Source organism: Rhyacophila brunnea, unplaced genomic scaffold (assembly GCF_057557595.1).
Source record: "Rhyacophila brunnea isolate RB1 unplaced genomic scaffold, BYU_Rbru_1.0 scaffold_11, whole genome shotgun sequence".
Taxonomy (NCBI): Eukaryota; Metazoa; Arthropoda; class Insecta; order Trichoptera; family Rhyacophilidae; genus Rhyacophila; species Rhyacophila brunnea.
Genome location: NW_028232763.1, coordinates 35,369,944 through 35,385,404, shown reverse-complemented (window position 1 = coordinate 35,385,404; position 15,461 = coordinate 35,369,944). Strand labels below are relative to the sequence as shown.

General features: G+C 32.6%; 1 protein-coding gene across 1 annotated transcript in view; it reads left to right on the top strand.

Annotated features, from left to right (window-relative positions):
* The window catches only part of Ufd4 (ubiquitin fusion-degradation 4-like), a 67,778-nt gene that overhangs the window by 206 nt on the left and 52,111 nt on the right, over positions 1-15,461 (top strand). Inside the window, exons 2-6 of the mRNA XM_085960354.1 lie at positions 2,986-3,031; positions 11,726-11,865; positions 13,319-13,434; positions 13,721-13,839; positions 15,171-15,310. Coding sequence (XP_085816480.1) covers positions 11,726-11,865; positions 13,319-13,434; positions 13,721-13,839; positions 15,171-15,310 — 515 coding nt within the window. The 5' untranslated portion in view covers positions 2,986-3,031. The remainder of the gene's footprint in view (positions 1-2,985; positions 3,032-11,725; positions 11,866-13,318; positions 13,435-13,720; positions 13,840-15,170; positions 15,311-15,461) is intronic.

The window sequence follows — 15,461 nt, the reverse complement described above, 5'->3', positions numbered from 1 at the left end:
TTCTCAGGTAGCACTGAGTACAATAATGTCTACAATACCCGTTAGGTAAGGTACTCAGTAGCACTGTCAATCTCTTTATTTCAACATTTTTTTATATTTTATTTACGTCGTATTATGTTAACAAGTAACCTCTGAATTCCCACATGATAATCATTTCGATAGCAAGTATTGTATGTTGGCGGATCATGCTTGTTGTTTCTCTTACCCAGGTGTCGACTTTTTTGCGATCAACACAATAAAAAAAAACATCGAGCCGTGAATATTTCATTGTAACCGAGTCGATTTCTAAAACCTGATGTTTTTCGGAGTGTTTGTGATAACAAATATTAGATAATATATTAATGTTTATTAAGTTATTCCTTGCAATACATTTTTTGCAAGTCCGAAAGGTGTTCTAGAAAAAGAGAAATGTCACAATTATTGTCAAATAAATATAAACATTCTCAATTAAAACTTGAATCTATAAATTCAGTCATTTATAAGCGTCTTAAATTAACATAGGTTATGTTTATAAAGAACATAGAAACTATTAGAAAGTTCAATATTATTATACCCACCCATGTAGGTACCTATCTGTTGTTATTGTCTTTTAAAATTTTCGTTTTGTGTGTAGGTATCTTCAGGTAGTAATTATTTAAATTTGACCTTTACCCTTGTAAATTAATAATATTCTATATGTCCTAGTATCTTTATTGTTATTGTGATACAATATACAATTTTATTTAAATTTGTTAATAGTAATAATATACAGTGCCACAGATGACCGCATGACCTTTTATAACTTTCTTTTAGACCTAACCTAACCTAATTTTAGTGTGTCATAATGATGCATCGAAATGTATGAAAATATCAAACTTTAAATTAACAATAATTACTGGATTGAAAACTACGCCGACTGCAAAAGGTATTTAATATAATTGTCTACATATTGGGATAAACTGTTTTTGTCAAAAAAATGAAAAAACAGTTTTCATTCCATGTATACAATTATAAACACCTTGGTAATTATGCCGCAGATGCTCGCATGAGCTTTTATATTTTTTTTTACGAAAACAGTTTATTCCGCGTAGACAATTATATTAAAAACCTTTTCTGTCGGCGCAGATGCTTTTCGATCCAATTATTGTTAATTTAAAATTTTCATACATTTCGATGCATTATTATCACACACTAAGATTATATTGGGTCATATTAGGTTGGGCTATGTTAGATTAGGTTAGGTTAGGTTGGGTTTGGTCTAAAACGATAGTCATAAAAACTCATGCAGGTATCTGCGGCACATTTACCAATACCTTTTTCTGTCGGCACAGATGCTTTTCGATCCAATAATTGTTAATTTAAAATTTCCATACATTTTAATGCATCATTATCATACATTAAGATTATATTAGGTTGAGGTAGGTTAGGTTAGGTTAGGTTTGGTTTGGTCTAAAAAGAAATTTATTTAAGCACTATTACCAAAATGATCCTAATGCATGCGGTACTATAACATAATAGATTTTATTTCAAAAAATATACTGTGGCTAGTTACGGTCACAGACTATACTTTGAAAATACATCCTAGAAGTTGTTGTGATTTAGGGTTCTAATCTAATCTACACAGGTATTTCAATTCATGGAAAGTTATGATAGGTTAATTGTGTTTTAATGAATAATATTTGACCCATTTCCTTACTTAATTATTTACATAATTAATAATCAATAAAATAGGGGTTACAAGAATATGCTATGATGAAATATCCTTTTGGGGTGATTTTATAATTACATCATTTCACATTTGTGAGTCATTGAGTGTCATTGTCCTTGAAACATTTTTGATATCTTCAGTACTTTATGGTATGTCCAATATTATAATATACATAAAGTCAGTCCCTTATAACACAACTTAATTTATTACTGCAGTTTTTACACCTCATAATTAATTTTACTAATGTAACCTACTGAAAATAATATACATTTATCATTGTGTCGTTTGTTTTGTTTCAACTGAAATATTAGTACTATAATAATATCTGTCGGGGAAGGTGTGTTTTGTAAGAAGTATTTTTGAAATATATTATGTTCTGGGATGTTTACACATATCAGCATTAGAGCGCCATAAGAATGTAAACGTAACCTAACCTAACATGTTCTATTTATTTCAGTCTGCATCAATAGTTTTAGTGTGTGACAATGTGTCGAAATGTGAGTCGAAACAAATAGAACAATTATTGGTTCTTGTCTGTTTACAGGAAGCCAGCGGCAAACAAATTTTGAAAATAGCTGATATACTGGATTATTTGTTAAATTAAATTAGGTTAGGTTTTCATTCTTGAATTTATGAATCTTGCCAAAATTGGCTCATGGGGAAATACTTTATGACATACTTTTCATATATTTCCAAAAAAGATACGTTTACAAGGTTTTATTTTTTCATAAAAATTCATGTCCCGCCGGATATCGCCATACTAATACCTCCCGTCATTTAATGGGTTAAAGTTAAAGGATTATTATGTGAGATGTCTGTCGAATCGTGTCAGACTCATCAGTAGTTTTATACCTAGCAAGTGGCATGGCATCAACTCGACGGTACACATTTCCACATATCTAATGTTCTTATAATATTACTATAAAACCCTATGTTTCCACTCGAAAAAGGGAACATTTCAATGAATTTTTGTTATAATACAAAAAATAGATAACCGCAACACGTTTCAAGTTATTCAGCGAAAAAGCATGATTAATTATTAAATTCTATAATATTGTGTATTTTTACAGCTATACGTTTGCATTGCAGCATCACTTTGTGACAGGATGTAACAGGCTATTTTCGTGTCATAATTGTAATGTATCTGTTATAAATGGAGTCAAAAAGGTTAATCGACTCTAAAAGATATGATAGTTTAGGTATATAATCTGCAATTAACTCATTTTCGGCAAAATCGGACTTGGAACACACTTGCTCTAAATTACAGATTGGTATAATTTGTTTTGTTCTGTTTTCAGGTAGCCTGCACATTTTTGCTGCAACGATCATCTGCAAATATCTAAGGTTAGTATAGTAGAAGATATTGTCGATAAACAATCGGTTATGATCAAAGACGTTGAAGACAACCATATATAGATGGTTTAAAGATATGACAGTGAGGCTGAAATGGGTTATTAAGACTAATGATTAAATTAAGTCGTTTGAGATTGGAGATTTATTTGTGGCATATTTCACACTATTATTACCAACATCTCATCGCCCTAGTATTGGTTTGTTCAAAGTGGTAATATGTGAAATGTTCAGGAGACGAAAAGCAAAGTTCATTACCTTATATTTCAATGCTTGAAGATCTTTCATATTTATTTATTTGACATAGTGAGAGATACATTATATTAATATTAAAAGAGTAATCCAGCGATATTACTCATTTAGCGTACTTTAGCAGCGATCCCTTCGAATTGTGAGAATTGGAGATTCCCAAACCTACTTTTAAATGCGAGTCATCATAAACTACAGTGTGGCAGAAAACAGTTATCCAGAAAATATTAAAATTAATTGAATTATATTAACTCATTTAGTGCTGACACGGCGACTGGCGTGTTTGCGTTACATGGCCATTCGATCTAATTAACATGCTATTTAAATGTGGTAATTAAAAATTAATTAACAGCTCAGCAGTGATTGTGAGCAAAATATTACGTTGTTTTTGTTCGGACTATTATTTGTATATAAAAAATAGAAGGAGAAGCATAATTTAATAAATTTAATATTTATTTTGAAAATTAATTATACTAAGGAGTTACGCGACTTTTATTGGTTGAATTTGGTTTTCTGAATTTAACGTTATAAAATATTATAAATAATATGGTTTAATATTATTTTATTTTTACATTTTAATAATAGGTTGGTCAGGTAATGATACGTCGGGGTTTCCTTCATTCATGGAATTTCTCAGGTAACTGAGTGACTAATTAGGCAAAGGCCAGTAATTCGGCTGGGTTTTTTCAGTTGATGTGCTATTATTTAAAATTATCCTATAATTACTTTTTAACGGTTTAAGAATATCTTTATGATTCAAAATATGGCCAGTAAAATTAAAATTATGAAGAATTGAAATTATTGGGGTACTTATCTATAAAAATTCCAAGATTGGTTGCCTATTAACAAAATAATTTGCTTGATATGTAATAACTAGTAGCTGTTAATTATTGTCTTCAGCAAAAAATAAATCAATTTTTAATAATGATTTTTTAATGTTGGTATTTATTATTCATATAATTTGTTATTTATTCATATTATATATTGATTTGTTTAAAAATGATATATCATGTTTAAAATCCTTTGAATGTGTTAGGTAGTATTCAACAAAATAACTATTCTTAATATTAGTCTTTATATTATAGGTGAATTTTTAAAAGTATTTTTTTTAACCAATAAATATCCGCCATGAATAACTAAGTACCACTGCATTAAAAATATAAACATTGATCAGAAATAAAAATATTTTTGTAACCAATATATTACAGTCACTCTGTAGTTTTAGTGAGTTAACAGAGATCTTGTATATTTCTACTATCGATTCACAACACATAATATAATAATTTAAGCACAATACTTATTTCCATAATTCTTCTAGGAGTTCAGGACGAACTCTTGATGAATTTCCTAATATATGTAGCCGCTAAACTTTATTATGTGTTTAAAATATCACTTAAAACTCACAAAATTAATATAAAAATTAGAACGTATTCAAATGTGTAATGAGTCAGTACAGCTAAACAACTTTAATATTAGAAAAGGATAAGTGATCCGTTGACCAATCAAGTGGTAGAGGGGGCGGTATCCGTATAACAACCCTCGGCGCCGTTTGGTCCAATAAAAAACCAATACCGAATGATTGTTTTCTACCGTAATATCTTGGACATTTTTGGTAAAAAATATCTAATGAAAATTATAATATTTTTTTTAACGATTTCGATGCGTTAATATTAAAGAAAATGAACTGTAAACATATTGTATTATCCTGTAGTTGGCAAAATTGCATGCATGAATCAAAAAAGTTCGGAAGCTTCTGAATCACTCACTGTCAGCAGTAAATCCACGCACGTGTAAAGGGGGGTATTAGACCGCGTAAATAAAGAAAGAAAAGGATATATATATATATATATAAAATGAAAAAAAAATAGACTAATTAGTATTATTTGTTTGATTTCTAGGCGCACGCTTGTCTACCCGCGCTTCACCTCATTTTCAGATTATTGACATTTTTTTAACTCCATGTCTTACCTCATATTATTGTAATTGTAGTATCATCGAGAAATTTCTTTTGAGATATCGAGTATTGAGATGAAAGTCTACTACGTTGGTACCAACAATGTAGTCTGTAAGCTGTGAGAGTTTCATAATTATTATTGGTCCAGTAGTTTTTGAGTTATTACCGACACTAAAATTTTGACTACAAAACTTATTTGTCTTTTATGAAAACATACCTATACAAATGTAGGTTATAATCATTGCCTTTGAAAGGAGAGCTGTAAGCGTTTTGGCAAAATATAACAGAATGATAATATGCAGAAATAAATTCAGATTTTCAAATTGACCTGCATTACAATATGGGTAGTGTTAATATTATTTTTGAAAGTATTGTTTACAGACTCGGACAGACGTGTGTGAGACCTTTTGTTTTTCACACACTGCGTCCATTTAATATGTCAATGCCTGTATCCCTTTTATCCTCGGCCCCTCAATTTATTGTTTGTAAGTAAAATTATTCTGTGAGTAAGAAGTTGTCTCCGTACGAAAGTTTGTTTATTTGTTGTTTAAAAATCTTTTCGGCTGCCAAGATTGAGTAAAATACTCACAACGGTCTTTTGATGATACTATTTTGGCAGAGAGCCCGCAAAATATCTTATACGCAGACGACTTTTGCGCGTATGAATCAAAACAAAGAAATAATTGCAGAAAGCAAAAGTATGCCTGTTTCATAATGATTAATTATTATTACGCGATTGTTGTCAGATGTTTAAATTGATTTTTAATAATCTGTAAAATACTAGTTTTTTATTGTTACGTTTTTTTCTATTTACGATAGTTATAATATCGTCACTGTTCTGGCAGAAGACAATAATTCGAAAAAATTACATATTGAGTTAGTACCAAAATGTTCCTTATTTCTAACTTTACCATCTGGGAACCTTCTTAATAAATAAACAGTCTTTATCTTAAAGTCATCCTTTTTACGATTACTTAATAAACTCACATGATAGACCATTATTTCAAACATTTTAACAACTTCAAAGTCAAATTACTCAAAACTAGTATTCTCCAGTTAGTGTGTTCTGCCAGAACAGAGACGATAATATATTGACCCTTAATCGGCAGAACAACGTAAGCGACACTTTTTGGTAAATTGCGTTTTAAACTGAGAACCGTTCAATATCACCTAGCGCGTAAGTGACAAAAATATTAGAGCCCGATCTCATTCGCATGACATTTTTTTAGGGTCTGTGCCTTTTAGCGTTTTAACTTGTACCGCATTATAAAGTAGAGCAAAACAACGTAACCAACGTTATTTGATAGTGTAAGCTACGGTACGGTTTATTCGGTGGTCCGTCTGGTAGTGAGTTGTGCGAAAACCGATTTGGGAGCAAAGTTCGCGCCGTCCAGTAAAACTGGCTGAGATAAAATAAACCTGGTAATAGAGTTTATTAAACAATAATTACCCGCCGTTTCATCTCACTACTGTCGGAATAATCTACGAATAATAGTATCTTCCTGTAGATTTTTGAAATGTTGAAAATATATATAAAATTTATACTGAAAATTTGGATTCTTTGAATGAATCCACTAATGTCGTGATTCAGAATGTTTTCAGAAACGTATTTAATAGACAGTAAGTTCAACTTGGGTTTTCATCTACCAAAAAAGATAATAGTGTTCTTTTTGCGAGAAAATAACAAATATGTCTGGTGACAAGAGACTTCGGCTAATTGAAATGGATACTTAGAAATGTCCCCTTACCATAAAGGATAAATGCAAGGAGATGTTCTTTAATGATCTGGCCAAAAGTAAAAATCACAATGATGTTTTGTGCGCAAGTTTTGACCTCGAGAAGGTGCAAAAAACTCCGTAGTCGAAAATACGCATACTATAATGAAAGTATCTATGAAAGTGGAAAAAATAATGGATACTGCTTTTTATGGGGTGAAACTGATGGTAAACGTGGCAGTAATGAGATCTCCGAAATAATGCACAAATCTTTGGATAGGACTGACAAAGCGGGAAAAAATCAAGGATTTATTATACTGTGATTGGTCAGAATAAGAACCGGGCAACACTGGCTATGCTATCTTATATTATGAAAAATTCAACTTTCATTGAATTGATAGAAATACATTTTCTATTACCAGTGGGTCTATTCTGTATTTATCGACCGCTAAAGTGATAAAGTGATAAATATTATCAAACTTAGAGTAGGTTTGTATCATAGAATTAGCACTTATTGTAACAATTACAATACGTTGATTGTAATTGTTGCAATAAGCGCTACATTTTAACAGCACCTCTCTTACTGCTGTTAGAATACAGCACTTATTGCAACAATTACAATACGTTGGTTGTAATTGTTGCAATAAGTACTAATACTTTTATACAAACCTACCCTAAGTTTGATAATATCTATCACTTTAGCGGTCGATAAAGTATAGAATAGACCCACTGGTCGTACTACGATGCTGGTCGATTCCATTCATGCGAGAATTGAGTCATTTATATTCAGAGTAGTTTGGGCACTATCAGAATGACCCACCATCATTTCCAACGCTAGGTCATCATTTCATATGCAGAATTCCGTGACTGGAAATCTCTCGCTGCTACTTGCATTGCTTCAAAGTTCAAAATTAAATTTGGTGAATTACAAAAGGCATACTTAATTTAAAAAAACTTACCAAATATTGTACCTACTCTGGTGACAGTAGGACTAAACTGTTAGACCTAGAAAATGTCATCAGATCCCGATCAAATGCTGTGATGCTTTAAACGCCAGCCACCCTTGCTGTATAGTGCTAAATCACCAATATCGGAGATCGAGTATAGCGATCTTAAAAGTATCCGTGTTAAATGTAATATCCCTCAGAGATGACGGATGAGTTTATGAAACTGCCACATAGATTATCAGTGGAAGATACTTTACCGGAATCCGATCAGGAAGATGTGAATGAGGATAATACAGCGATTACTGCTTAAAAAATAAGGGACAATAATTTTTTTGTAAGATTACAATTTTATTTTATTATAATTAGTAGGTCCCCGTACTTAATTATGTACGAGTAGATACGTACATATTTCATTTTGAAAAATAACAATACCTAATAATATTAATAATATAAGCGAACCCTTAAAAATACCAATCATTTATTTTTATTTTACCTATGTGGTTAAGTATCTACAAGCAAAAATATTAATTTAAAAAGTATTTTTAATTTATTTAACAACGCCCCCTTTCGTAAAATAAATGGGTACTTATGTTATTTATTTTATTACTTAATTATTAATGCCCTGGCATGATAATTAGCATGAAATTTATAAATAAAAACAACTACGCCAAATAGCGTAAGCGACATGCCTGGAAAAAATATCGCGTCATAGACATAAGCAAAACAGCGTTACCGCCACTATCTCGAAAACTAAAAGCATTAATGCAATTGTTTTATAATTTCCGTATAGGCAGTAACCAATTATTAGTAACCACATTAACAGAATTCATTTTTAGAACTAATTACGGAAATAATTAAGAAAAAACCTTCTATAAAATTTATGAATTGTCGCTTACGTTGTTCTGCCGATTAAGGGTCGATATTGTCAGTATAAGTGCAATACGGTGAATGAACCATCTTCAGGAGAGACAAGAAACCTTTTTACTAAGCGGGTTTACTTTCTTGTAATTCAAATATGGCTTGGATCATATCAGTGGCGAAGGATGGAGGTAAGCTGTTAAGATCTGATATAAATAGTGCAACACTAAACTTCAACACTACAATGTGTAGATCACAGGTTCTCAAACTTATTTCGACCACCGCCCACTTTGAGATTTATAAAAAATCTAGTGGCCCCCCATATTTTTTAACTTACCTTTTTACATTACCATCTGTTGCGCATCTTAAAAACAGTTATTGCAAATATAATATTTAAACATGCATTATTATATGGATAGGATAGATAGGGTGTGACTCATATCCTATTTCTGAGATAAAAGAATGTTTCAATGAGAGGAAGTAAAACTCATACTTAATCATATTTAGAAGCATTTTTATTAACATTGAAAGAAGGCTTTGAATTTAAAACTTATCTAATGTGAAGGATGAGTGTGATGCATTTCGACGAGTTTGTTAATATCAGGCTCGAATTCACTTAAAAACAGCCGTAAGTCACCACGTTTAGTAACTTGCAGCCGATTTCTCTTTTTAGTTAGCAACGTTGCTACAGCACTAAATCCACGTTCACACAAATACGACGATGCTATCAGAAATTGTTGAACAACCGACCATAACCCGGGTTGAGAGATTCGCTTCTGCAGCCAAAATTCTTAGTAGCCATTCTTGATTTTAATTTTTAACCCCTTTAACGCCCCGTAATTTTCCTTGAGCCTTCTACTGCCCCCCTGAAAGCCTCCAGCGCCCACAAGGGGCGTTATCGCCTACTTTGAGAAAGACTGGTGTAGATAGTGTTTGTTAGTTTTTAAAATTCAATTAAACCCTGCCTAATCCAAGCCATAGTAGACAATAGTCGAAAAATATTCATTTATCAATTATCTATAAAATATTTTTTAGATTTGTTTTTTTTTTTTTTATTTTGATTTTATTTAGTTTGGCTCAGGCAGAACTTAATGAATTTTAAAAAACTAACCAAAACCATTTGTAATAATGTGTAGTCTAAAATCAACGAAAACAAAGAAGTATGAGACTGAAAAACTGTGCTCTTTTTTTGTCGGATCGCCCATAGCATACCTAAACTATTATGGTTTGCTTTAGGCAGAGTTTAATTGAATTTTAAAAACTAACCTGCACCATTTGCAAATTGTATTCTACAAAGAAGTATGACTAATAAAGTTTAGTGTGCTCTATTTATGTCAAATCTTAACAGCCTACCTCCACCCCTCGCCACTGGTTCATAATGTGTAGGGTGACCAGTCGTCTTTTATTTACATGGCAGATTCAGTTTTATGTCATAATCGTATCTATGTAATTCTTGGGAACAATCTATATTCATAATATATACTTAAATGAAAATATTATTTAAAAATGTGTGGAAATGTGTGTGTTGCAAGCTATACATATACCAAGTCTATTGTTCTAACCGTAACTGTCAATTTTATTTCATCTATTGTGGCAATATCAAAATCCATTGATAAATTTTTTATAAAATGATTTTAAATTCATAGTTGCATTATTTTGGTGTGTAGATTGCAACAAGAAATTGTTAAAAAAATGTTATTCACAGTTGCAGAAAATATAACCATCTTGTGGTAAGACAAAAAACTGCAGTACATGATAAATGTTACTGCACCATTTTGTATAATAAAATATTGAACGAATTATAAAAAAAATGCAATTTTTATATTATCAATAGAGATGCCAGTTGAAAAAATGGTTTCCACTGAAAATGTTCCGTATTCATATTTCCTGGTCATCCTATTCATCTGTGGTATTATTGTTATTAAATTAAGCCGATAACTAGAAATCTGTTGGTATATTCTGAAGTTTTAATACATCAACCAACGCGTCTTGTCACGTTGAACAGAATTTGGCAAAAAAAGTATTTAAAAAAATTTGGCTCTTCCGCACATTGTTAAGTTGATTCTGTATGTTAAGGTTGCCGAGTGATTGTACTTACATCTGAAGATGTGTGAGACCTCAGTGGAATAGAGAATAGAGAGCTCGCCTCTTGTTCCATAGGTTGCGGGTTCTAACCCGGTTAGTTGAGTTGAATTCACATGAATTTTACTATCAATATGGGTGTTATGTATTTTTTGTGTATTTGCTGTTATAATTTCAACAAAAAATTTTATGCAAACTGGTGGTCACCATGCCAATAAGGGAAGAACAGTTTAAGTTTTAATGAAATCCTTTTATTTCGTAAAGATAACAACCGCCAATTTTTTTTTTACCATGTCCGATACTAACAAGATCATATGGGCCCACAGAGTGGAGGTGTTGTGTTAACGGATTTTGTTTTTACGAGAAATGGATGTTAGCTACTTATTCGGTCTATACTCTTAACTTGTACACAAATTGAAAAACTATAATATGTGTACCTACTTGCCAGACCCAGGATTCGAACCTAGGACCCACAACATTATAGGCTGACGCTTAAGCTGCGTGGCCATCGTAGGCATATTTAAATATATACAAATTTAGCACTGTGATTATGCTTCACACTGTATGGTTCCCATCAATTTGGTGTGCTATAGTAGCCAAATTTTCTATGAATAGACTTGTGTTTTGAAATCTTTGATGTTTTACAGTACTAACTGTTGCTTGATATAACAATGCAACAGAAAATTTTATAAAAAAAAGGCTGTAGGCTCAAAATTATATTTTAAAATTTTGCTATTATAATGTGCAAAATTATTACATTTTTCAAGGAGCCTTCAATGCCTGAAGGAATTGCTCACGGCGTCTCAGGATGCCACGGTGAATTTTTTGATTTCAATTGTATTCTTAAAAATTATACACATTGATGTTGATGGTGTTTGTGCAGATGTCGGAGGTGGACCCGGAGACCCTGCTGGAGTGGCTATGCACGGGGCAGGGGGAGGAGCGGGACATGCAGCTCATCGCCCTCGAGCAACTCTGCATGCTGCTGCTCATGTCTGACAACGTTGACCGCTGCTTTGAAAGGTCATCCTCTTCTTCACTTACATTCATATTTTATACTAGTATAATAAGTTTATCGTCCCTCTTTTGGCGATTAGGTGAATAATATGTTAATTGAATGGACCAGGATGAAATAGTGTCAATCTTTACTTTGGCCAGAATTGAGTTGAGTATGCCATCTATGGGAATCTCGTCTATGTTACTTACAAAAAAATATTTAATAGTCGACCGATAGGGATTGTAGGTATCTTTAGGTAAAGCACTGTCAACAGCAAAATATCGTTGGCAAGTGAAATACTGGGTATGTAATGCACGCAGTTGAACAATATATTTTCACATAAAAATATGGGTTTAATCCGTACACTGCAGTGGGCATGTAAACATGCGAGTATATGTTGCGATAGACATTTAAGCATGCCCATGCAAATTAATTAAAATCAAATTTTGTTTACAGTTAATTGAATTATAGATAATAGATGTGCATTGAAAGATTTAAATAAATTATCAGCAAGTGAAAATTTGGAAATATCCTTATATCGTCTATGAATCAAAGTTTAATACCTTAAGGTGACGCATCAGTGAAACGCCAAATAATTTTCAACTGTACGCGCGACGAAATTTTGGACTCGCTGCCATTCAGTGAGAGAATGTTGACCCAGGAACACGTCACTTTGCTGCGTGATGGCGACGGGTCAATTAATTCTAAAATCGTGTAAAGATGACTAAAAACGTTACCCATTTACTTTAAAAAGAAAACATGTCAATGAATATATTATTATTGTTACTAATAGAATAATAAACAGAACATAAAATGGACGTATGTTGGATTTATATGAGAAATAATATTTCGTTTGACAGGCGTCTTTTGCACCCGCAACCCGCAATCCGCACATCGCCTAGCAACGATCTTTTTAGACCGTGCCTCAACTAATGCATGGCCTTAATTAATAATTACAAAAAATGGTCACCAATATTAACAGAATTTAACAATAGACGCATATTGTTATCAAATTTCAACGTGATCAATGGTTACACTGAGAGCTCAATTGGATAAAGTTGTGCCGTCAAAGCCCATTTGATATATATATATATATATATATAAATATTTTTCTAATTTATTTTTCTGTTTTTGAGATTTTGTAAACTTAGCATGTATGTATGCTGAAATCATTCTACAGTGGCACCATGGGTACAGTAAAAGCGATTCATAGTTGTATTGATATTGTTTGCTTACTTTGAAATAGGTATTGCAGCAAACAGTACCAATACAATTGCGAATCGCTTTTCTCATATCTATGGTGCGACTGTAGAATGATTCCAGTATACAAATGTAATGTGTCGTGTTGAATATTTAACAGTTTTTATTTTGTTCCATATTTAGTAGGCAGGCAATTTGTGTCTGGATAATCTGTAAGATTAGAATTCAACCGATTAACTTCCAGTTCTGTTAATTAATTTTTACAATATTTAATTGCAGTTGTCCACCCCGCACGTTTCTTCCAGCCTTATGTAAGATTTTCCTCGATGAGTGTGCCCCCGATAATGTCCTCGAAGTCACAGCGAGGGCCATCACCTATTACCTTGATGTGTCTGGTAAGTGTCAATCTCCAATTATTATTTCTTACTTAAATATACCGCATTCACATCGATGATGCAGAGTGTAACGATTTTGTTAACATAGGTATTAGTGTATTTGAGTCGCTTAGTCACCAAACCTGTTCTGGGCAACTAGCATCAACATCATTATAAATACACAAAACAGTTTTTCGTGATTTATTTGAAACTCAGAAACCCTCCAGAGCGGGTTTAGCGACTCATTTAACCAACGCTGATTCAAAATTTATAGGTGTTATTGACTTTTGTTTATATTTTTTTTCAGCTGAGTGCACCCGCCGCATCGTTGCAATCGACGGGGCAATCAAAGCCATCTGTAGTCGATTGTTGACAGTAGAATTAGACAGTAGAACTAGCAGAGATCTAGCAGAACAATGTATAAAGGTTCGTACTTCAACACTTTTTTTACGGTACAAGAGAGAATAGCAAAATAATTCTTTATAATTTTTTGAATATTTAATAGAGGTCACTGACTGTTTGAACATATATATATATTTATAATATGGTTACATGTGAAGCTCTTTTGAAGCGATGGTATTGGGGTTGCTATCCCACTCGATTTCTTGATGACGAATAAAAAAAACTAGGTATGTCTCAAACAAATATTATTAATAGATAAAGTAAAATATGCATAATTAACGTTATAAAATTATTACATATCAATCGAGTAATCGGTTTATTTTTATTAATTTATAATCCGATGTGGACATTGGCCACCTACCCAAGATCATACTTTTTCTTATATCTGTCTAGTTTTTTTTTTTTTTAAAGATAAATGAGTGTAAGCCAATTGCTCATCCGATTCAGTCCATGCTCTCGATCCAAACATATATTGGATAACAACATGCGACTCATGACCATAAGCAGACATTACCATTCGTCCGTTGTGAGCAATGACATATTAAATGGACAACTCACTTCATATCGGCGCATACGAGAAATTGTGCATGAAAGTCATTCACAGATGTATAGGTAGACGTCACGTGACCATATGACGTATCCATTTCCATTATGCGATACAAGCTTCGAGAATTTATAGTAATATAACCTTTATTGTAATGGCGTATTAGTGTCATTGCGTTAGAAACAGATAATCGGTTACTTACGACTTCTCGGAGATTAGACGCAAGTGAGCCCAGCGCATCACAGGCGTCTGTTCAATGGTTTCTGTCATTCAATTGCATCAAATAAACATTCATCAATATCTTAAAATGGCATTTTATCAATAATAAATAATACTAAGACATGAAAAGTGATATCCCATCTTTCTTGGAGTGTTAAGTAGATTTTTTTTTACAATTTTTAACTAGGCACATTGGCATTTTGTAACACAATAATTATGGCGGAGTCGAAACCTGACAGTCAGAAATTTTGTATGGGCAGACCCAGCGGTGTCGCCAGACCGCTTGCAAGCAGAATGTTCATTTGAGCGTAGGATACCGATATTAAAATATGAATTTCGCCATCCGGCAGACCCGACACAAAGTGAGTGTCATTTTATTTTCCAGATGCTTCGTCCATATTAATGTCATTGGTTGTGAGCACCAAATAGGTACATAACCACCTGATGTTGGTTTTTGTTTAATCCCGTGATTGAAAAAATCGTAATACCTAGATTGCAATTCCTCGATGGTTATCCATGCATAAGGTTATGGAACATCAGGGTAATGATTGACATTGAAGTTTTGATTAATATTCATGATATTTTCTGTCAGGTTTTAGAATTGGTGTGCACGAGAGAAGCGGGGGCTGTGTGGGAAGGTGGTGGGCTGCCGTGTGTTCTCGCCTTTATCACAGAACACGGCTCGCAAGTCCACAAAGACACATTGCACTCCGCAATGGCGGTTGTATCACGGTGAGTGTTCCAATATTATCCTAGTAAGTCATTATAATCAGTAGTTTGTAGACAAGCCAATATTATATAGATTGACATCCAGTAATGACTGGGCATTCAGAAAATATATTTTTAGATAATTAGTTAGCCAAATGAGGACAGATCTAATTGG